Source organism: Pezoporus occidentalis, unplaced genomic scaffold (assembly GCF_034315485.1).
Source record: "Pezoporus occidentalis ecotype Australia unplaced genomic scaffold, CSIRO_AGI_Poc_V1 ctg306, whole genome shotgun sequence".
Classification (NCBI taxonomy): Eukaryota; Metazoa; Chordata; class Aves; order Psittaciformes; family Psittacidae; genus Pezoporus; species Pezoporus occidentalis.
In genome coordinates this window covers 337,017-360,412 of record NW_026915008.1, presented here as the reverse complement: position 1 = coordinate 360,412, position 23,396 = coordinate 337,017, and the positions used below count along the sequence as shown (strand labels likewise).

At 43.0% G+C, this 23,396-nt stretch overlaps 1 protein-coding gene across 2 annotated transcripts in view; it reads left to right on the top strand.

Annotated features, from left to right (window-relative positions):
• Positions 1 to 22,930, top strand: part of C7 (complement C7) — a 28,537-nt gene extending 5,607 nt beyond the window's left edge. For both annotated transcript variants that reach the window (XM_062627765.1, XM_062627764.1), the window contains 11 exons: positions 660 to 903; positions 1,527 to 1,640; positions 2,055 to 2,221; positions 3,225 to 3,453; positions 4,016 to 4,187; positions 4,557 to 4,644; positions 5,392 to 5,524; positions 6,532 to 6,723; positions 10,114 to 10,210; positions 19,376 to 19,560; positions 22,340 to 22,930. In XM_062627765.1, the coding sequence (XP_062483749.1) occupies positions 660 to 903; positions 1,527 to 1,640; positions 2,055 to 2,221; positions 3,225 to 3,453; positions 4,016 to 4,187; positions 4,557 to 4,644; positions 5,392 to 5,524; positions 6,532 to 6,723; positions 10,114 to 10,210; positions 19,376 to 19,560; positions 22,340 to 22,527 (1,809 nt within the window). In that variant the 3' untranslated portion in view covers positions 22,528 to 22,930. The remainder of the gene's footprint in view (positions 1 to 659; positions 904 to 1,526; positions 1,641 to 2,054; positions 2,222 to 3,224; positions 3,454 to 4,015; positions 4,188 to 4,556; positions 4,645 to 5,391; positions 5,525 to 6,531; positions 6,724 to 10,113; positions 10,211 to 19,375; positions 19,561 to 22,339) is intronic.
• Positions 22,931 to 23,396: the final 466 nt, after the last annotated feature.

Genomic DNA, 23,396 nt, shown 5'->3' with positions numbered 1-23,396 from the left:
CATTAAATAAATAGAGAGTAACTCTCAATTGTGAAGTATAATCAAGTATAAATAAAAAATCAAGTAAGAAATTCATATATTTTATGTCCCCAAAGCTGACAGAAGAAAAGCTCATTTTACTGCACTAACAATAATATATTTTGAGACTTACTCTAACAAAGTTCAAAAGCAACTTCGAGAAGCTCAGGTAAGGAATATGGGATAGGCAGATGAGAGTTTATAATTCAGCTAGAGCTGCTTTCAAAGGAAGGCTTCTTCAGACAAAACAGGGTACAAAGAAGACCTCTCTAACTGCCTATAATTTGCTTTCAGACAAGGCTTGTTAACCTGCTACTGCCAGGCTGCTGGTGTTGGACAGCACCATTAGCTTTGAAGAATGATACTTTGCTTTCTTGTCTGTCCCTATGCTACCTTTCCAGCACATAGGAAAAAAATAAAGATGTTGCAGCAGTTATAAACAAAGGTTCAAAAGATATTTTCTATTTTCAGAGTGGGGCTTTTTTTTTTTTTTTTTTTGCATTCACCAAGTTGCTTAGATATCTCTAACAGCTCTGTATAAGCTGTTGATTAGTGTCCAATATAATGTGCATGTCATCTGGATAGTAGGAACCACCCTGACAGTAACATGCGGCATGACTAACATCTTTTCCTTTCCCCAGAGTAAGCAGCTGATGGTTGTTGAGAACAGCATGGAAGTTGCCCAGTTTATTAACAACCACCCAGAATTTCTTACTCTTGCGGAGTCCTTCTGGAGGGAACTGGCCAACCTTCCAGTCGTCTATGAGTACAATGCCTACCGAAGACTTATTGAACATTTTGGGACTCATTTCTTGCACTCTGGATCTCTAGGAGGATATTACAAAATTATTTTTTATATGGATACTGACAAAATGAAAGCAGAAGGTAGAGTACTAGAGTATTGGTTACAAGAATCTAAGCGAATATACAGGAATAAAAATTTATTTGCATGCTCTGCCAGCTAGTGTCTAAAATCAGGGAAGAGACATATGTTAGTCACCACATTATCTTCACAGGCAAAAGAAAGGAGACTAGAAAATGTGCTCAAACCACAGCATTCAGTTCTAGACCCACATCTGTGAACTGCTGTGATCAGAATAGCAAAGATTTGATAATTCATTCAGGACTTCCCCAGGCTAAATCTGAATTCTAGTGCCAGTCTAAATCTCAAATAATGCTACATCTTAAGAGCTACTTGGAGATGAAGGTTGGATAAAACTGTGTAAAGCAGAATAAATTACAAACAGAGCAAACACCAGAGTGACGGGTATGATGGTACTCAGTGTGGAGCAGCGCTGTAGAATTAGGGACTGCTGAGAAATGACATCATAGAATAAAAAATAAGCATTTTCCAGATACACCTCCTATTTCTCTAGCAGGATGTGCTAGTTGGTTGCCTTCTAATTTAGGCATAATTTTTCATGACCTCTCAAGTCAGTGGGAAACTTAGAAATTAATCCAACACACTTTCTGTGTACAGTACTGTTTAAAGCATCAATTATCTGCAGGTATGACTATAACAGACATGTACGACTGCACCACATCAGGTTGGAATGCATTCATTGTGAAAAAGAAGAAAGTAAAGTGCTCCAAACTGGATGAACTGCTACAGACTTCTTCAGGTAAGTGTTCAACAGTGACTTGTGTAGTTATCATGTCTCCATCCTCCATCTCCTCCTAAGTAGCTGTCAAAATCTGAAGCAGGTGTTGATAGCTTTGTTGAACTGTTTGCCTTAACACACTCAACCCAGACATCAAGTGCATGGCTCTCCAGTTCTCATCAATCATTGCTAATACTTTCCCAGTAATTGGCACTTTCCAGGACACCCTAAGTCACAGCTGCCAAGATAGCTACAAAACCACATACTTACATATTATCAACGTAGGAGCTCTTGATCCAGGCACAGGTGGTTGATGTGCACTAATGAGTACTTTCCCTACTTGCTAGCACAGTTTTTTGCATGCATTGTTTCTATTTCCATTTGTGAATATAGCAATGCTGGTATTTTTCTGTATTTTTCATCCTGAATCTACAGGAAGCAGTGGTAGTAAGATTAAAGGAGACCCCTACATAGAAGGAGGAAGCCCAGGTGCTGTTGCCAGCCTTAATTATCTAGAGCTTAATGATCCTGCTGGCAATAGTCAGAGATATTCGTTTTGGGCTGGATCAGTGACAGACTATCCCAGAGTAATTAAACAAAAGGTAAGGCTATTTTCCTGAAGAAAAGATGAGCAGTTGGGATCACCTCAAGGGGAGAAATGATTAAGCTATGGTTAATCAAGCTGTAGTCTGCAATCATGTTGTTTTCAGATCACTTCATAAGAAAGAAAAGCTCATTGGAGGAACATTCCATGAGGTTAACATAATCAGCTGCATCACAAATCTAAGTCATTTAACAGATCAATCTTACCAGCCTTCTGTGACTACAGGGGAGTTCTGCTTAAGAACTGAGGGTCACGATAGCATTGGAGAAAGCCCAGATTTGAGATAGCCCATTTCCTGAAATACATATGGCCACTTCAGTGTGGCTCCACTCAGCTTGCTAACTTCTTTGTACCACTTTTATCCCTCCTCCTTCTCTCATCATCCAGAAGTTCAGCATAATGAGATTCCGGAAGCCAGACACTTCAAAGTTGGGCATGGCCATAATCACTGCTGCCTTGTCTATGTCTCTTTTGGGAACTGACCATGTACTGAAGAATAGTATAAACCCAAAAGATTTCTGACAGGAAGTTTTCAATTAAATGTAAAAGCACAGAATATCATAAAATAGGCAAGAGAAATGCAAAATGTTTTCACTTATTGTTACCTTCAGTCGCTGCTCAATGAAATACCATAAGGGATTGCTTAAGCGTCCAGCTTCTTGGGCTAGGAACAGCTGGGTAAGAATTCAAGTTACTGTGCACTGATGGTCTGTGTTACACTTTTATCTCAACCATAATATCGTAGCTCAAATATGTTTAAACATGATTAATCCAGTGCTAGCTTTAAGGGATGCTATTAAACAGGTCTGACTTTTCAGAAAAAGGCTGGTATGAAATACTAACAGAAGGTTTTAGCAAACTAGATAGCAAATTAGAGCATCTTTCAACCACTATGGGCAGCAGCATACGTCACAAATTATTTTGCATGATGAAATGTGCTGATAAACTGTTATTATTCAGATTATCACTATTTAATATAAATATTTCTCTACTGTGTATAGCTAACACCATTATATGAGCTGGTAAAGGAAGTGCCCTGCTCCTCAGTCAAAAAGCATTACTTAAAACAAGCCATTGAAGAATATATGGCTGAAAATGATCCCTGCAAATGTCAGCCTTGCCAGAATGGTGGTGAGGCAGCCATGGAAGGAACTCAGTGCATGTGTTACTGCAAGCCTTACACCTTTGGAGCAGCTTGTGAGCTGGGAAGACTCGTGCAAGATCAGCCAGGTTAGCGCTCTTTAAACCTGTGAGTTTAGAAGTGGCAAAGTATGCTCTCCTACTTTGGAGGTCTGTTTGTCTCACTGCACAAACTGAATGAGTGGCTGCTGGGCAGTGTCTGCTTGGGCCAGATATCACTGCAGACATACAGCATAGGTAGAGAGTGTCATGCTAAGCCTGAGTCTTAGCCTGTCCAAACAGTACTTAACAAAGAACTGGTTTTATTATTGTTAAATGCAGTGGAAAATACTAACTGCTCAAAATGTAACCTTCTAGAAATAAGTATGTATACTAAATGAGTATCAGTAACTTCAAAAGTTTTTGCTTTTAAACTTTGTAATTAATTGCAGCTAATAAATATTTTTATTTTCCCTAAGGCTCTGATAACAAATAGCGTCTGTAGAATTATACTTACATAAAATGCAAGCTGGAGAAAGGTGTGAGATTAGATCATTGCAACCTGGAATTCTTTGTAAGGGCCCAGTTTGGGCCATCACTAGCTTTGAATAGCCTGTGCCTTGAAATCACCTACAGAGAGGATTAATGTGAAATATTCCCAAACGTTGCATAGGTGTTGTTGATGGACGCTGGAGCTGCTGGTCTTCCTGGAGTCCTTGTTCAGGGGGAAGGAAATCAAGGAGTCGGAGCTGCAACAATCCATCCCCCCATGGCAATGGGAAGGCCTGCATAGGAGAGCAGCATGAAAGCAGATCATGTGAAGATGAGGAGTTGCAGCATTTTCGGTAAGCAGAAAAACAAAACCGTTTGGAACACAGCTGCAGGAAGGTTTAAAAATGTATTTCAGGAGGGTGCATAAGCAATTGAACTCAGGATGGAGATCACTTACTGAGCTTTTTTATTTAAGTTGAAACAAAATGAAATTCAACAGCTGTGAATCTGATACAAGGTAAGAGAAGAAAATTGAGTAAAAGCTGGTAAAGTTGACTCCATTCTATTTGGCATTCTCTCAGATAACCTGGCAGTTCCCAGTTTAAGTATACTTGTGATGTAAATGCAATGCATAATAGTCTTGGGCTTCAATGAAAAGTGTAGAATTTTGCAAGGAAGGGAGACTGAATTCAAACTAAATTGTACTTTTGTTTGATTCATAGCTTGATTGAACCACACTGTTTTGATTTATCCATAACTCCCACAGAGTTCTGTTCACCTCCTCCTCTCTTGGAAAATGGATTTGTTCAAGTAAGTTATTTCTATTACTCTGTTATCTGTTCTACCCCTACTTGCAGTGTCTCTGTTAAAGTTCATGCAGATTTTCACTTGTAAATTTGTATTTATCTTGGTAGGTTTAGTATCAGAGCTATTGTATAGCAGCTCCCTCAGCATTTCTCCCTGGCTGAAGTTTACATAACATTGGCCAAGACTTCCCACTAAAAATAAAAGAAAAACAAGAAAGTGAGATTTAAAGTAAGAAAAGATTCACGTCTTCAAGTCCAGCTCTTTTGAGTGACTGTATCACATTAACCTTTAGGAAGCGGATAATGTGTCATCCTAAGAATTAGCAAAGGCATATACTCTCCCCTGGAAGACTGTTCGAGAGCTTATGTTAACCCGCTAATGCTTCACAACAGCCATATTTGCAGTCAATTCATAAAATGGCAGGATAGCACTGTTCCATCACTGATGTACCACTGCCAGACCCCTGTCACAGGGTACCTTCAACTCTAACCCTCCCTTTGCTAAGGGAGATAGCCCAAATACACTGTATTCTACCAACCACCAGCATCATCTCCATTTTTACTACATTTGCTGGGTATTGATAACCAGAATTGCCCACAGTATGCTAGACACTCTTACCAGTGCATTGCAGAATGGCATTAATACTTCTTGCTGTCTTCAGCCACTGCATTCCAGAATCAAAGGAAGTTCAACACTGCTGGTGGTTTTTAGATAGTGTATCCAAAATTTCACCTGTTCTTTTTCTTTCAGAATGCTGAAAACTTATACCCTGCTGGGAAAAGCATTGTTTATGCTTGCAGGCATGGATATTCTCTTGTTGGGGACCCTGTTGCTAAGTGTGGCAGTAATTTACAGTGGCAAGTTGGAGACAGATATTGCCAGGGTATGTTTAACTATTTTTTGATTTGAAATACAACTCCATTCCTGAATTCCAGTGAAACATCTCTGAACATCTGCTTTCCAACAATAATGGGGGAAAAAATACGCATCTGCATTTCCCAGTTCTCTAGACAAAATCAGATCTCAATTGATTTATTTTAAATTCAGATGTCATAATACTGAAATAGAAACATGCCAGAAAGTCTCGTTTTAAGGAAGGCTGGAAGTGAGGGAGACTAAATTTCAGTCTAGGAATTATTTCCTGTGGAAACAAACTTGTTACTTAATTCAGTCCTGTGGCTATATCCAAGATCCATGGAAATGAGTCTATATCTAAAGCCACCTGAGGAAAAGGTCAGGAGGCAGCACTGGGCAACCACAAAGTTCTCAAATAACCACCTTGTCATAAGAACACAACTCCAAGGATCACTTTATATCTTGGATGATCTCCCAACTTCACTCTTCTCATCTAACCTGGTCAGTAACCATTAGGTTTTCTTTTTTCCCTGCACATTTTATTTGTGAGTCAACCTTGAGTGTGATCATATAGACCTGGGAATTTTCAGACCTGCAGTTCACCACCATTCTTTCCTCCTTCCAATCAGGACTGACTGCCTATAAATGCTAGTCCACACTGTTTAAATGCCACCATTTTGCTTATCAGTATACAGTTTCCCAGAGTCTTGTATGTATGACATCTGTCTACTAGGGCGTTACTTTCTAGTATGAACACTCAACAGAAGCATGGGTCCTAAGGACAGAGAAACCCTCCTCAAGCCATGGCTGAACCTGCAGGCAGTAGGAGATGTTGTCACTCTGTCCCTTGTGTTGCACCTTTGCCTGCTATGATGAATTAGTATCCTGTGCTAACATGATTGATATGTTTCTACAGGAAAATCAGCTAATCTTACAATTCAATTTGTTAAGAAATTTAGGAGAACATAAATGATGTGACTGCTTTCTGCAATGCACTGATTTCACTGTGGCTATCTCAAATCCTTCAATCCTTAGAAACTGCTTGTCTTCCTCCCGTCCTTGAGGGGGGCTTGCAAGGAGAGCTATGGAAACCTGCGTATGAGATCGGTGAGAGAATAACTCTGTCTTGTCCACATGGAATGCACTTAGAAGGGGCACACTCCATTTTGTGCGAGCCCAGTCTCAAGTGGTCTCCTGCCTTGAAGACTATCCAGTGCAAGAGACCAGGTAAGACATTGCTGTCCTTCAAGTGCAGTGCAGGAGTTTCTTTCCTGGACAGACTGTGTCTTATGTAGATAAGATATAGACAGAGCTATAGCTGATATAGTGATAGAGAAGCATACTTCTATCACCAGCTGGAAGCACAGAAAATGTGGGTGGGTGTTTTCTGTGGGCTGTTCAAAAAAGATGCCATAAGACATTTCTTGTGAGGTTTCCTTACAGCTTTTTGCTTCCCACTCCCCTGTTGCTATTAAGTATTGTCTCTGACGGTATTTTGAGAGATTGTCTGGGATGTATGCTGCCTATTCTGCTTTCCAAGTATATTTTACCCTCCACCTATGTTGTTTAATGCCACTAACATGTAAGCTGCACCTTAGAGATAAGGGTTTTCTACCTGGAGGGTGATCTGTGCGTCACAGCATTTCATGGCAGGTAAGGACAGGGCTGGATGACTCCTATTGCTTATATGACATTCACACAGCTGATACAGAGTAAATCTCCAGGAACATCCTTGTCTCTAAATTGGAGAGACATCAATTTGATGGATGAACCACATGGTGGATAAAGAACTGGATGGATGGCTGCACTCAAAAAGTTGTGGTCAACAGCTCAATGTCCAGCTGGAGACCAGTAACGAGTGGTGTCCCTCAGGAATCAGTGTTGGGACCGGTCTTGTTCAACATCTTTGTCGCTGACATGGACAGTGGGATTGAGTGCGCCCTCAGAAAGTTTGCCGATGACACCAAGCTGTGTGGTTCGGTTGATACACTGGGGGGAAGGAATGCCATCCAGAGGGACCTTGACACGCTTGTGAGGTGGGCTGATGCCAGCTTTATGAAGTTTAACCATGCCAAGTGCAAGGTCCTACACCTGGGTCATAGAAATCCCAGGCACAGCTACAGGTTGGGCAAAGAAGAGATTCAGAGCAGCCCTGCGGAGAAGGACTTGGGGGTGTTGGTCGAGGAGAAACTTTACGTGAGCTGGCCGTGTGCACTCACAGCCGAGAAAGCCAACTGTATCCTGGGCTGCATCAAAAGGAGCGTGACCAGCAGGTCAAAGGAGGTGATCCTACTCCTCTACTCCGCTCTTGTGAGGCCTCACCTGGAGTATTGTGTGCAGTTCTGGTGTCCTCAGCATATAAAGGACATGGAACTGTTGGAACAAGTCCAGAGGAGGGCCACAAGGATGATCAGGGGGCTCAAAAACCTCCCCTATGAAGACAGGCTGAGAAAGTTGGGGCTGTTCAGCCTGGAGAAGCCTGTGTGGAGACCTCATAGCAGCCTTCCAGTATCTGAAGGGGGCCTGTAATGATCCGGGGAGGGAGTCTTCATTAGGGACTGTAGTGATAGGACAAGGGGTAACGGGTTAAAAAAAAATAGGGGAAGTTTAGATTGGATATAAGGAGGAAGTTCTTTACTGTAAGGGTGGTGAGGCACTGGAATGGGTTGCCCAAGGAAGTTGTGAATGCTCCATCCCTGGCTTTGTTCAAGGCCAGGTTAGACAGAGCCTTGGGTGACATGGTTAAGTGTGAAGTGTCCCTGCTCATGGCAAGGGGATTGGAACTAGATGATCTTAAGGTCCTTTCCAACCCTTACGGTTCTACATTTCTAACTGGAAGCAAAGGGAAAATGCTGCTTCAAATTCATGGTAACAGCTGTTTAAGACCTGGGTTGATACCAGCAAGCACTGGCAGAGAGGTAAGTGGACTATGTACCATACAGCAGCTCAAATCACCTTTTCCAGCTGTCAAAGGCAGACAAGGCTTTCTCTAGAGTACTCCTATGATGCTGATCAGTAATATACAGGCATCCAAGCAGCTTGCTGTTTCAAACTAATCACATCTTCACCCAAGGTCTCAGATTTTCTCAAACCTCTGGGGAGACCCTTGCTTGTGGAAAACACACACTGCTGTAGAAGACTAGGCATGTGTCCTACATTTCATGTCCATCTTCTTAACAGGCAACTGCTGCCTGGGGTTACCTCACCTAAGGTAAGAGGCAGGTGTCAGTCAGGCTTAGACCTCAAAAGGGAGCGACCCTGTGAGATTTCCAGTGTAAGTCATCTGCCTCTGTGTCATATCCACATGAAGTATAAAGGATTTCATAAGAAATATCTGTACAGCTCACTGCTGCTGAAGTGTTAAAAGTACGAGCAGGGAAGTACTGTTGCCAATTACTCCTTAGGCTTAGCCTTAGTGAGTGATTTTTCATAATTTTTTTTGTTACGTCCTTTATTCAAATTCCAGTTATTAATTAAAAACAATTTCCAATGCTTCCATCTTTAGAAACAGCTTATGTCTGGCTGTATGGGAACATTACATTAGCACAAAAGGGTTGTGTTTTGTTGTTTTTTGGGTTGTTTTTTTTAGAAAATGAGGGACAACAATTAGATTAGAACAACAGTTAAAACTCCCAAGAAATATGAGCTAAGAAGCATAAAAATTAAGAAGATGTGTATACACAGACACAGTGGCACACATATATTTGGATAAGAATATTTAGTCAGCAGTAGTGTCAGTAACAGTCAGCTATGCAACCAACAGCCCCAGTGATGGAGATAATGCAGTGACTTTTGGTGGAAATTTCCCCTCTGCATAAACACAGGGTTATGCCTGCTCTCTGTATTGCAATCCTGTCAATTTTGCTTACCAAGTCTTAGTCCATAAGAGAGATGTTTATTTGTTTGGTTTGTTTTATAGAACACAGTATTAAGGAGTATTAAATTTTCATGTTAAAGTAGAAAGCTACAGACACGTAATCTAAAACACAAATCAGGATAAAACTTTCTCAGAAAGTGTGTCTCTACAGATTTAGCAAGGTCTTGCAATTACTTCCTACAGAAATCTCCAGAAGAATGTTTAGGAAAGGCTGATTTAATTTTCAAGCTTGAAATATAACTCAGCACTCAAAGAATAATACATGTGCAGTGACTAAAGTTCCCCAAGAATCACTATTGCTTTTGTTTTTAAAGTTAGTGCAGATTGAGGATGAATGATGGAACTTGTGGTTTTCTTTAAGTGAAGCCAGTAACTCTGAAACCTAGTGGTAAAGCTGTTACCAGCTGTGATTCAGCACTGCTAAATTCAACAGTTCAACCAGCTGCCGCAGAAATTAGGTGGGTGTTTAACCTTGAACACAGTACCTGTTCCCTTCCATCTGACTCATGACCTGTGGATAGATTACCGAGCCATAACTTTGCAAAGTAAATCGTATCTTTTTAATAGTGTTGATTCTTCCCATGCAGTAGATACTTCTAATGAACATGGAGGATGTGACTTTATGTTATGGCTGTATAATTCAGTGCCTTTTAAGATCAACTGATAGAATAATTTCAGAGAAGACCTTTAACAGCCCGTGTTTTCTGACCCTGAATAGCACTGTCTGTGTTCTACCTCAGAGCCTAGCATGAAACCAGAAGTGACAGAGCCTAAATGTCAACCATGGGAAAAAATACATCAGTCGCAATGTGTGTGCAAAATGCCCTATGAGTGTGGGTAAGTACAAAACGATTTTGGCAATCAATTTCTCACTTTATTCAAGACCAATTAAATTCCTTCAGTCTTCAGTTCATGAGAGATGAGAAAGCTTTACTCATATGAGGAGGCATTGTATTTTGTTTGCTTTACAACTCAACGTCCTGTTCATCACTTACCTGCCTTGTCAGAGCTGTCAGTGGGTCTTAGCAGTGATGGAATTTGGTTGAATGAGAGAAGAAGAAGGCATAATTTCAGCTCCACTTGATCTATGAAACAGATGGGAAAAGATAAAATGATATTTTTAAGATTTAGAAGATTGAGGAAAAGTTAGAAGAGAGTCCATTGGGACATAAACCATCACAGCAGTAAGGTAGTGAAATAAAAGAGATTTCTTTCCTCTGCTGAGAGAATGGAGAGTTATAAAAGACATAATAATCTAATTTCCATTTATACAGCAGTATGCACAGACCAGTCATATCACCTTTCCTGACCTCATAACTTGCAGACCAGAGTCTGCAATCCTGTTTGATTTAAGCCTGTATTCTGTAATAAGCAATGAAGGAGAAATGTAAGGAAATCAGTAGCTCTCAGTTCTTTGCTAAACATAGAGGTAACAGGACTCCTGAGACCACCTGGTGCTGATGGTCAGACGTGTCAAAGAGCTCAGCACGTTTGGTCTGCCTTGCATAGACTGGATGAAGTCTCCTATAAAGTGGGTGTGAGTTCTAGATAAGAAATCTGGCCAGGTTTATGTCACAGCAGGAGCTGAGGAGTTTGGAAACTCCAAACAAGTGATTATTGATATCCAAGGATAACAGACCAAATTTTCTTATCCTTGCATGGTGGGAATAAGAAATTTTGCAGTCTTCTCAAGTGACTTAAGGTAGCAGAACTTCTTAGTAGAGGATGTGTACTTTCCATCAGCCACATAGCTCAAGAGTGCCCTGCATGGTAGCTGGTTCTAAGCCCAAATTATCACAATTTGAACATTTCAGAATTCAGCTTGGTGGGGTTATTTCAGGTTTTATAGATCCACTGGGCACTTGCCATTGTCCTGCATGCAAGTCTGAGGCCATTGTCCTGCATGCAAAGGCCTTAGAATCATAGAATATTTAGGGTTGGAAAGGACCTTAAGATCATCTAGTTCCAATCCCCCTGCCATGGGCAGGGACATCGCACACTAAACAATGCCACCCAAGGCTCTGTCCAACCTGGCCTTGAAAAAAGTCAGGGATGGAGTATTCACAACTTCCTTGGGCAACCCATTCTAGTGCCTCAGCACCCTCACAGTAAAGAACTTCCTCCTTATATCCAATCTAAACTTCCCCTGTTTAAGTTTTGACACATTATCCCTTGTCCTACCACTACAGTCCCTAATGAAGACTCCTTCCCCGGATCATTAGAGGCCCCTTTCAGACACTGGAAGGCTGCTATGAGGTCTCCACACAGGCTTCTCCAGGCTGAACAGCCCCAACTTTCTCAGCCTGCCTTCATACGAAAGGTGTGCGAGCCCCCTGATCATCCTCGTGGCCCTCCTCTGGACTTGTTCCAGCAGTTCCATGTCCTTTTTATGCTGAGGACACCAGAACTGTACACAATACTCCAGGTGAGGTCTCACAAGAGTAGAGTAGAGGGGCAGGATCACCTCCTTCTACCTGCTGGTCACACTCCTTTTGATGCAGCCCAGGATACAGTTGGCTTTCTGGGCTAAGAGTGCACGCTGCTGGCTCATGTTAAGTTTCTCCTCGACCAACACCCCCAAGTCTTTCTCCGCAGGGCTGCTCTGAATCTCTTCTTTGCCCAACCTGTAGCTGTGCCTGGGATTGCTCTGACCCAGGTGTAGGACCTTGCACTTGGTATGGTTAAACTTCATAAGGTGGGCATGAGCCCACCTCACAAGCATGTCAAGGTCCCTCTGGATGGCATTCCTTCCCCCCAGTGTATCAACCGAACCACACAGCTTGGTGTCATCGGCAAACTTTCTGAGGGCGCACTCAATCCCACTGTCCATGCCACTGACAAATATGTTGAACAAGACCGGTCCCAACACTGATCCCTGAGGGACACCACTCGTTACCGGTCTCCACCTGGACATTGAGCCATTGACTACAAGTTTTTGCATGCGGCCATCCATCCAGTTCTTTATCCACCATGTGGTTCATCCATCAAATTGATGTCTCTCCCATTTAGAGACAAGGATGTCCTGTCGAATGCTTTGCACAAGTCTAGGTAGATGACATCAACTGCTCTACCCCTGTCCATCAGTTCCGTAACCCCATCATAGAAGGCCATCAAATTGGTCAGGCAGGATTGCCCCTTAGTGAAGCCATGCTGGCTGTTACCAACTGCCTTGTTGTTTTTCATGTGCCTTAGCATGCCTTCCAGGAGAATCTGCTCCAAGATTTTGCCAGGCACAGAGGTGAGACTGACTGGTCTGTAATTCCCTGGGTCATCCATTTTCCCCTTCTTGAAAATGGGGGTTATATTTCCCTTTTTCCAGCCACTGGGAACTTCACCTGACTGCCATGATTTTTCAAATATGATGGCCAGTGCCTTAGGAACTTCATTTGCCAGCTCCTTCAGGACCGGAGGATGGATTTCATCAGGTCCCATGGACTTGTGCACATTCAGGTTCTTAAGATGGTCTTGAACCAGATCCTCTTCTACACTGGGCCTAAGGTCTTCATTCTCACAGTCCCTGTGTCTGCCCTCCAAGACTTGGGTGGTGTGGTCAGAGCACTTGCCAGTGAGGCAAAGAAGTCATTAAGAGCCTCACCCTTCTCCAAATCCAGGGTAGCCAGTTCTCCTGATAGCTTCCGGAGAGGGCCCATGTTGTCCCTACTCTGTCTTTTATTTGCAGTGTAACTATAGAATCCCTTCCTGTTATCTTTCACATCCCTAGCCAAGTTTAATTCTAACTGGGCCTCAGCTTTCCTAACCTGGTCCCTAGCTTCCCGGACAACATCCCTGTGTTCTCCCCAGGCCACCTGTCCTTGTTTCCACCTTTTATAAGCATCTTTTTTCATTTGAAGTTTCCTCAGCAGCTCCTTATCCATCCAAGGAGGTCTCCTGGCCCTCCTGCCACACTTCCTTCCAGTTGTGATGCAACACTTCTGAGCTTGTAGCAGGTGATCCTTGAATATCAAGCAACAGTCTTGGGCCCCCCTGCCCTCTAGGGCTATATCCCATGGAACCTTACTCAGCAGGTTCCTGAAGAGGCCAAAGTCTGCTCTCCTGAATTTGAGGGCAATGATCTTGCTGCATGCTCTTCTCACTTTCCTGAGGATCTCAAATTCGACCATCTCATGATCGCTGCAACCAAGGCTGCCCTGGAGCATCCCATTTCCAACCACCCCTTCCCTGTTGGTGAGCACGAGGTCAAGCATGGCACCTCTCCTTGTCGGCTCCTCTATTGCAGAAGGAAGTTGTCTTGCACACAATCGAGGAACCTCCTAGACTGCTTGTGCTGGGCAGTACTGTCCCTCCAAGAGGTGTCAGGGTGGTTGAAGTCCCCCATGAGGACAAGGGCGCTGTTCCTATCTGTCTATAGAGCACTTCATCCACAGAGTCCTCTTGATCAGGCCGTTTGTAACAGATCGTCTCTGTAATGTCCCCCATCGCTGTTCTCCCTTTGACCCTGACCCACAGACTCTTTGTTGACTGCTCACCTATCCCCAGACAGAGTTCCATACTCTCCAGCCTATCAGTGACATAAATAGCAACTCCCCCTCCCCGCCTGCTGGGCCTGTCTTTTCTAAAGAGCCTGTAACCTTCCATTCCAACACTCCAGTCATAGGAGCCATCCCACCATTTTATATCACACCCCCATAGACATGCACACATCTCTAATTCCTCTTGTTTATTCCTCGTACTATGGGCATTTGTAGAAAGGCATTTGAGCCAAACTCCAAATGAAGCCGAGTCATTGGTTAGAGGGGCTGAAATATCTCTGCATCATTCCAAGCATTTATTACAGGTATTGGCAACTGACTGGGTGTGTTGGGATGGAATGATGCCCCCTCCCCCAACACATCTAGTTTAAAGCTTTCTTGACCAGCCTGGCAAGCCTCCTACCAAAACCAGCTCCGCCAGCCCGCAGTAGACCTGGCCTCTCACATTGAGTCTCATGTTCTAAATACCCAAACCCCTGACTATGGCACTACCATTCTAACCATTTATTAACCTGGCCAATCCTCCTAGCCTTTTTAAGTCCTCCCCTTTATCCTGGAGAATTGATAAAAAGACTGTCTGAGCTCCAGAGCCCCTAACCACCTCTCCCAGGGCTCTGTAGTCCATCTTAATGTTCTGCAGGCTACTGCTGTCTATATCACTAGCACCCGCATGGATCACAAAGTGGGTAATAGTGGGACTCACTAGACCAGGCAGCCTCTCTGCAACATCCCTGATCCGTGCCCCTGGTAGGCAACACACCCCCCTTGAGACTGGGTCAGGCTGACAGATGGGTGCCTCTATGCCTGGCAAAGTAGTCCCCTACTACTATGACCCACCACTTTTTCCTGGCAGCACCAGTAGTGATCTTCTTTACCAGTGCATCAGCCAGTTTTTCATGGTGCAAGTGTGTTTCCTTGTTAGCCCCCTGCAGAACCTCAAAGTGGTTCTGAGTGGGGACAACAGATTTAAGAGGAAGCCCCTTGCTTTTAATTGTCCTTTTCCTCCTTTTTATGTTGTTTTTTTTTTGTTACGGTTTCTCAGTTTCCTGGGTTAACGGCCTCCTTCTTTCCTCCATGAGCTACAGGGGACTCTTGAGGCCCCTGCACAGTTTGGGCCAGGAGCAAGCATTCCTGCTTCCTCTCAGCTTCCCTGACATCTCGCAGCCTACTGACAGCATCTCGCAGCTCAGCCCCTGCTGCAGGAGGACCTCCACCAGGGAGCACCGAGTGCAGCGCTGCCCATTGTGCACCCTCCCCTCACCAGACCAGTGCAGGCACTCTCTGCACCCTGAGCTCTGCACTGCAGCCTCCCCTCCCACCGGCTCTGTCTGGGTGCCTACGCTGGCCACCGCCGGGGCAGCCAGAGCAGAGCTCCCGGACCGGGCCCTGCTCACACGGCGAGTGCTCACCATCCCCGCTCTGGTGGCCCTCGCAAACTGCCCTGACCTGTTTGCCCGCCGTTGCCCCCTGTTCGGTCGCGCTCCCTGGGGCAGGTTTTTACCCACTCAGGGCTGGTGCCGCTCCTCCTGGCTCCGCCCGCTGTGAGTCCCTGCTCGCCTCAGCTGAGCTGCCGGCTCCTGGGCAGGTCCCGTCGAGGGCTTGAGGCTCCCTCGGTGTCTCTCGCCTTTCGGAGTTGAGGCTCCTGGACGCTGATCTCGCCCCTGCTCAGGTGTTGAAGGTGTCCTCTCTCGAGCTACTCACCTCAGCCATAATATTGGAGTTTCCAATACAAACTCAGTTTGTAAGCACTCTGCTAAGGCTATTCTGTCCTTAAACAAACAGCTAAATATTTTAAATAATCTGGTCCTACTCTTTTTGTTTCAAAACTCATTAAAGTGAGGAAACAACCCCTCCTCTAGTTCATGGGTGTGATGAGATTAGTTACATAGAAGATGAGAGGAGTTCACAGTGCTAGGGCAAGCCTTGGGCAGAGACACAATAACCTTGGAAGCTGAATGAATTACATTCAGTTATGCATTCAGGTTTCAGTTATAATTAATCTACTCTTGCCTGTTTCTATTTTTTAATAATTATGTTCAGAATGGCAGGAAGATAACAGTCATTTCTGTTAGCTGATGCTGTCTATTTAACTCTGTCTTGAAATAAGACATCTAATAATAGAAGGATAAAGCATCAGCTGTCAAAGCAGACCAGTCTGCCAGACTGTAAGGCTGTAGGAATAGGGCATGGAAGCAGATCTTGATCATTCCTCAGAGACCAGAAGTAACTTGGCTTGCTTTGCTGTGGCAGTGACTTTCAGCACCAGCCTCTGCTCAGAAGAGTGCTGGAAACAAGATTTTGTGAGGGAATTTGGGAATCAGAGCCATCATAGATCCTTTCAGTTTCCAAGACACTAGCAACTGAGACTTCCAGGGACAGCACAAGAACCCCAACAGGCTGGTGAGGGGAAATTTGTTGCTGATGATGTAGTGCCTTAGGCTACATTTGTCCTCATCAGTTAGAGAAAGGGAATGATTCTGGGTACCAGAGCTTCTAAACTGCTAAAGCAGCCACTTGTAAAGATTTTGGGCCAACTACTGGATAATTCCCAGGCACAGCACAGGAGTTACTAAGGTCAGGACCATTCCACTCTGATGCAGTCCTCATCTTTTAGGCACAAAGAGAATTTAGCACTCCAGACACCAACTATTCTGTGTAAGTTTACCCTTGTGAAAGGAAGAGGTCAGAGCACAGTTAGTGTGTTAATACAGATTTCTGGTAGCTAAAGACTATATCCACAGTGAAACATAAGATTTGATAATTTTTAAGTATTAGCCCTTCTTTTTTACTTTGTGTAGCACCTATGTCTTCCTAAGAGTTCTTGGCCTGTTTTGTATTAAAACTTAGGGTCTTGAATACAATTTCAGAAGATAAAATGATTTCCAGGATGCTGAATTTTTCACTGTTTAGTTTCACCAAGAGTTGCCTGCCTCTCATTGTAGGTGAAAGAGAGAAAAAGTATTTGCTGAATTATATATGCTATTCCATTTCTCATGATATGTGCTTTAGTAAAAGCTTGTTCTTATCAAAGCCTCCTTTTTCAGGTAAAAGGTACTGAATTTCTCACTTTACACGAAGATTCTTTCTTACCTCTAATCATTTTTCTGGCACTATTGAGATGCTCCCAGCCCTGTAATAGGTGCAAATTTCTCTTATGGGTACAGATTCTCCCTCCTTTTTCTTACTCATCTAAACATGTTGATTTCCACTGGCTTTCTGCCAGCTGCCCCAGCTGTAGCAAACACGGGAAGCACTTTCAAGACAGTTTGAGAGATTATACTGCAGCAAGAAATTGGCAACATGGACCATGAGCTCCTGCATTTAACCTTTGAAGCTGGTTGAATCAGCCTCCTTCCCCTCTTTTGGGTGTTGCTAAGGGGAAAAGCAAAGAGATTAGTGCACTTGTACCTGGCCTTGATCTTTCCAGCTAAATTACGTAGCCTTGTGTACAAGATTTTGACTTTAAGACTCAGGTGCTGAGATTTATTACTCAGGCAAATAAAGAAGGCCTCTGAACAACTTACAGTAAACAACTTAATTACAGAGTAGATGTTTTCACTGGATCACACTTGTTCTTCCAAACTGAAGGTGATATTTAAAGATGTAGTTTTTCCTATACCTGTCTGTAAGGATAATTTTCACATTACAAATCGGTGCAGTCATGGTCTTTGCAACCAAACGAGTAAACAGTATAATGCAGACAAATGCACAGGCCTTTATCAGATGCTAGGTGCTGCATATTGGCTGGGGTAGAGTTAATTTTCTTCACAGTACCTAGTATGGGGCTATGTTTTGGATCTGTGCTGGAAACAGCATTGATAATACAGGCATGTATGTTTTAGTTACTGCTGAGCAGTAGTTACACAGTCAAGGCCTTTTCTGCTCCTTACCCCACCTGAGGCTGTGGGTGCACAAGAAGTTGGAAGGGGACACAAACCCCAGTGGAGCCAAGGGATATCCCACACTGTACTATGTCATGCTCAGCATATAAAGAAGAAAGTGGGGGGCATTCAGAATGATGGTGTTTGTCTTTTCAAGTAACCATTACGTGATGGAGCCCTGCTGGCCTGGGGATGACTGAATACCTGCTTGGCTATGGGATGTGTTGAATTAATTCCTTGATTTGCTTTTCTGTAAAGTTAGCTCTTTTGAGTCTTCAGAACCATCTCTCAGAGGACCATCCCCAAAGCTTGGAGCAGGCGCTTTTCCTCAGTGGCCTATTTATAGATCAAAACTACCTTCCTAAATCCCAGGGAAACAAACCAACCAACAAATAAAACAAAACACCTAAACACTTGGCCAACAAATGAGCAAGGTTTGAGTCAGGGCTTTCTTATTAGACTTCCTTCTTCCAAATCTGTCTTCTATGCTTTGACAAGCCATTTTCACAGGGAAATACCCTTCCCTTCAGGCAGCCTTCTGAAGCTCATTAAGGCCATTTGCCTGCTCCTCATCAGCCTTTCCTCACCAACAAACACCTGTTTAGTTGAGGTTCACCCTCAGAACTGACACATTAGACACTTAAAGTTTCTGTGGGAGTGTTTGTGAGCTCAAAAGGAGGAGCTGTGCTGAGCTGTATTTCAATGCCTGTATTTCAATGCCCTCCATCCCCTTGGAGCCTGTCTCTCATCTCTCCTACACAGCACCGTACCTGTGGCTGTAATGCCCAGGAGATGCCAGGCATGCCCTGCTGCAGAGAGGCACTTTTTTTATTCAAATCACACAGATGCCACTGGTTGCATTGAGGACAAGTGGAGAAGCTTTGGATTTGACATTAAAGTCCAGAAATAGTGGAATGGCTGTTTCCTCCCCTCCTATACTGAAGCATGAAACACAAATGATGATGACTTCCTTTAACTGTCCCCAGAGCAAACATTGTTTAAGGTTTAGCTTTTGCAGGTGTTAGAACAATATCTGAATGTTAAAAAATACACGAACAAATTCCCTGGATAACTTGAGCAGATTTTTCATAAATTTTTTGTGGAGATGTATGAGGATTTCCAGAAGTATCTTTGGTCTCTGGTGTTGGATCATAATATTTTATTCAGTAAAAGCTGAGGCTTTTAAAGAACAGCAGAGAAAAAGTCTTTAAGTGTATTCTAATGTCTTGCAATTAAGAAACAGTTACAAAATATTTTAATATATGTTCCTGTGTGTGTGTATCATTATATGTAAATGAAATGTTTTCTGTATCTGCTTAGGTGTGTGCATATATAGTATATTACCGAATAAAGGAGAGCTGAACTCTTTTTAACTGAAGTCCTGCTCTCATTGCTACTGAGGTCAATGGCAAATACCAAGTAGTATTCCTGTCCTTTTGAGGAGACAAAGAAATGAGTCTGAATTACTCACATGTCTATGTCTCAAGTTTCCTTGCTGCACTCTTAGGATATACTTCAGTGAACAGGGAAATTTGAAGTGGATCCTAAATATTTTCCACTCCCTCAGGTCTTTTCAAGGGGTACCAAGATAAAGCACATGTAAATAGCTCAATCCCTGCTTCTGTTTCCAGTCCTTCTCTGGACACCTGTGCTACAGATCAAAGAACCAAGAGAAACACACATTTAACTGTTTGCAAGATGCATGCCTTGGAGTGCATGGGCAGAAAATATTCTCTTACTGATGAAGAAAACTGCAAAGTACCTCAGGCAGCTGAGATATCGTGTGGATTGTGCCGTCCATGGGAAAAATGTGATGGTAAGAGATTCTTTGCAATTATAAGCAAAAAATGTTTATATGATCAAAACGAAATCTTTTTCCCCAATTACAGATTAGCTGTAGGTCTATCCAAGCTAGATATCTCCAGTTCTTCCTAGAAGCATCAGCATGGCTAAGCTGATTCAAACCATCAGCTCAATGTTTGGTGCCCAATCTTGGCAGGAAGCTCCAACCATGGAAAAGAAAAGCCTGCAGGATATTGTAACAAAATGCACTATCTACACAAAAAGCTTATTCTTAGTCCCTGTAAGCAAGTTACCTTGTTGATACTCTGGAATTCTGAGGTGAAACCCTTATCCACCTCTTTATTCACTGTATCCACTGGTTTTGAATTCCTTAACACAGCAATTGTGGGAGTCCTGACTGCCACAGGAATCCTCTCCTGAAGCTGAGTAGTCCCCTCAGCAGTATCTTATGACAAGGAACTGAATGTCTTATTCTACACTAGCTAGGACAGCTACTTTTGTTAGTACTTCACTGCCTATCTCCAGTTTCTCATATTATGATCAAAGGTGAATATCTCTTCCCTCAGAGGAAATAGTCCTAGCCTTTTGCAATCTGTCTGCTGTGGAAGTTTTCAGATTCCCTGATCTAATTTCCCTGAGTGTCCTACACTACATTGCATTTAATGGAGGGTTGCCTGAAATGGAAAGATAAAGAAGTAAATAAGGTTTTTAGAAGTGCCCAGATAAAGGTAGCTATTGTCGTATTTTGAAAATAAAAATGAATACTTGACAGGGAGTTCACCTATTTTGTGTAACAGGGTTGAACAGAGAAAAATAATAAAAAAAAGTTTATAAAAACTGACTGGAGCTTCAGCAGAGACAAATACAGGCAAAAAAAAAAACAACAAAAAACCACAAACCAAAAAAGTACAATACCAGAACAAAGACATAGTTATGAAAAACAAATCTCAGATGGGACCTTCTTCTTATCTGATTATTTATCTGTTGTCCCTGGTACAATTACACACATTTATTTGTAGTACTAGATCTTTTGATCTTAGTGAAACTGCCTGTATGTAAATAAAGATACCACTTGTAAGTGTTGGAATGATCAGTTTGTCGCTGTCCAAAGACAGATCACTCATCTTACATGTTCTCCAAACTCTGGAACAGTAGCTACATGAACCAGTTCAAGCAGTAACATCAAAGAATGCTTTGAGAGCAATATCTCAGGAACCTTGAGCAAGCTTTTCCCGTAAGAACAATCAGCCCCTTGAAACAGATGGAGCCCCAGCAGTGCACCCCTTGTTTCCACTTCTAGTTTTTCCACTGAACCTGAATATCAGCTAATATTGCTTCTGGTTAGGAAAAGAAATATGGCAATCATAGAATCGTTTGTGTTGCAAGGGACCTGTAAAGGATTCCAATCCCCTGCACTGAGCAGTGACAGGTTGCTCAGAGCTCTGTCCAACCTGATCTTGAATGTTTTCAGGGATGGAGCATCTCTGGGCAACCTGCTTTTTTGGCATCCTGCTCCAGGGTTTCACCACCCTGATCATAAAAAAATTCTTCCTTATATCTAGTTTAAATCTAACTTCTTTTGGTTTTACACCATTACCCCTTGTGCTATTGCTTCAGACCCTGCTAAAATGTCTGTCCCTATCTTTCTTAAAAGCCCCCTTTAAGTACTGAAAGGCCACAATACATTATTTCTGGAGCTTTCTCTTCTTCAGTCTGAACAACCCCAACTCTCTCAGCTTACTGGTCCTCTAGTATGGCTTCTTTGTTTCTATTCCTTTAATCACAGAATTATAGAATCATAAAACCATATAATAATTTGGGTTGTGAGTGACCTTTAAAAGCCATCTGGTCCACTACCTCCATGCAATGAGCAGCGACATAGAATCATAGAATAGTTAGGGTTGGAAAGGACCTTAAGATCATCTGGTTCCAACCCCCCTGCCATGGGCAGGGACACCTCACACTAAATCATGTCACCCAAGGCTCTCTCCAGCTTGGCCTTGAGCACCGCCAGGGATGGAGCATTCACAACTTCCTTGGGCAACCCATTCCAGTGCGTCACCTTACAGTAAAGACCTCCTCCTTATATCCAATCTAAACTTCCCCTATTTTTTTTTAACCCGTTACCCCTTGTCCTATCACTGCAGTCCCTAACAAAGGGACTGATCCCTCCGACCCAGGTGTAGGACCTTGCACTTGGCATGGTTAAACTTCATAAGGTTGGCATCAGCCCACCTCACAAGCATGTCAAGGTCCTTCTGGATGGCATTCCCATCTTCAATTAGATCACATTTCTCAGAGCGTTGCCCAGCCTGACCTTGAATGTTTCCATAGAAGAAGAATCTGCCACCTTCCTGGGAAACCTGTTCTAGAGTTTCTCCACACTCATCATAAAAAGCATATCTAGTCTGAACCAAATTGATTTTAGTTTAAAACCATTACCCCTTGTCCTATCACTACAGGTCATACTAAAAGGTCTGTTCTTTCTTATGTCTTTCTTGTAAGTATTTCTTTAAGTATTAAAAGGCCACAATAAGGTCTCCCCTGAGCTTTTTCTTCTCCAAACTGAACAGCCCCAACTCTCTCAGCAGGACCTCAGAAGGGAAGTACTCAAGCTCTCTGATCATCTCTGTGGCCCTCCTCTGGACCCACTCCAACACGGCCATGTCTTGTGCTTTCTTGTACCCTCCAGAAAATTGCTGTTAATCCTGCAGTTTTGCTGTGAATATTTTAGTCTGCTTTTTGTTGAGTCGGCTGCCATCCTGAGTATTTTCCTATGTGCTTTTACTTAGCACAATCCAACAGCTGTGTTTGTGACAAAGATGGGCCATGCGAGGAGGGAGGCATCCAGATCTGTGCTGAAGTGGGTGGTTCTGCTGCCCATCGGACCATGACCGAGTGTGAGGCTGGGAAGCTCAGATGCCAGGGGAAGACTGTCACCCTTGTCAGCGTAAGGCCCTGCGAGGTACAAAGCAAATAAGATATGTTATGGTTCATTTTGCTTGTTGCCATGGGATATGTCAAAATGTGTCAACTCATGGGCAGGACATACTTTAAACTTTGCGCTATCAAATGTAAGCTCTACTGTGCAGTCCTCTGCAGCTGATGAGAGTGTGTATTGCTTCTGGTGGGCTCTGAATCAGGGCCCAAAGCTTTTCATTAGGCAGAGCTGCACTTGCCACTACTGCTCATGACAGGGGTCTTCCTTAGGCCCCAGACTGAGCACTGCAAGCTTAGTTCACGTTTCCATCATAACTAAAAAATATTGCTGAAGTGCGACTGCCAAAGTGGCATTTATAGTGATGGGTTACAGTGTCTAACATTGTAAATACACTTTTATTAAAGTCACACGAACGTATGCATGCGTGGAGTAGATTTAGATTTTTTAAAAAAAAGGAATAAGCTATACAGAATAAGACGTATGATTCTTCTCTTTTAATAAAATATCTTCTTCCTCTGTGTCTTATTCAGCGGAGCAAACAGTATGAACAGTATTAAACCTGTTATTGAGCCTGAAGCTCTTAAAGGTGAACACAATGTGCGTTAATAGTAAAGCCAGCTTTAAGTAATGAGAAAACTTCTTTGCATGCAGTTTCTTGTACACTGAACTATTGAACCATGTAATGAAAATTATCATTTTACATTGTCATCTATATCATCTTGAGCTACATTTGTAAGCTCAGGTAGCTCAGTTGCATTTATGCTTGCGCCAAAACCAGTTTGCTTACAGACCATTGCACACAGAAGCCTTCCACCACACAAAACTTTCTCAAAGGCAGCTATCAGGGAAAGTGTATCTTCACAGAAACAGAGACACTCCACATGCAGTCCTCCTGGAGGTACCTTTGG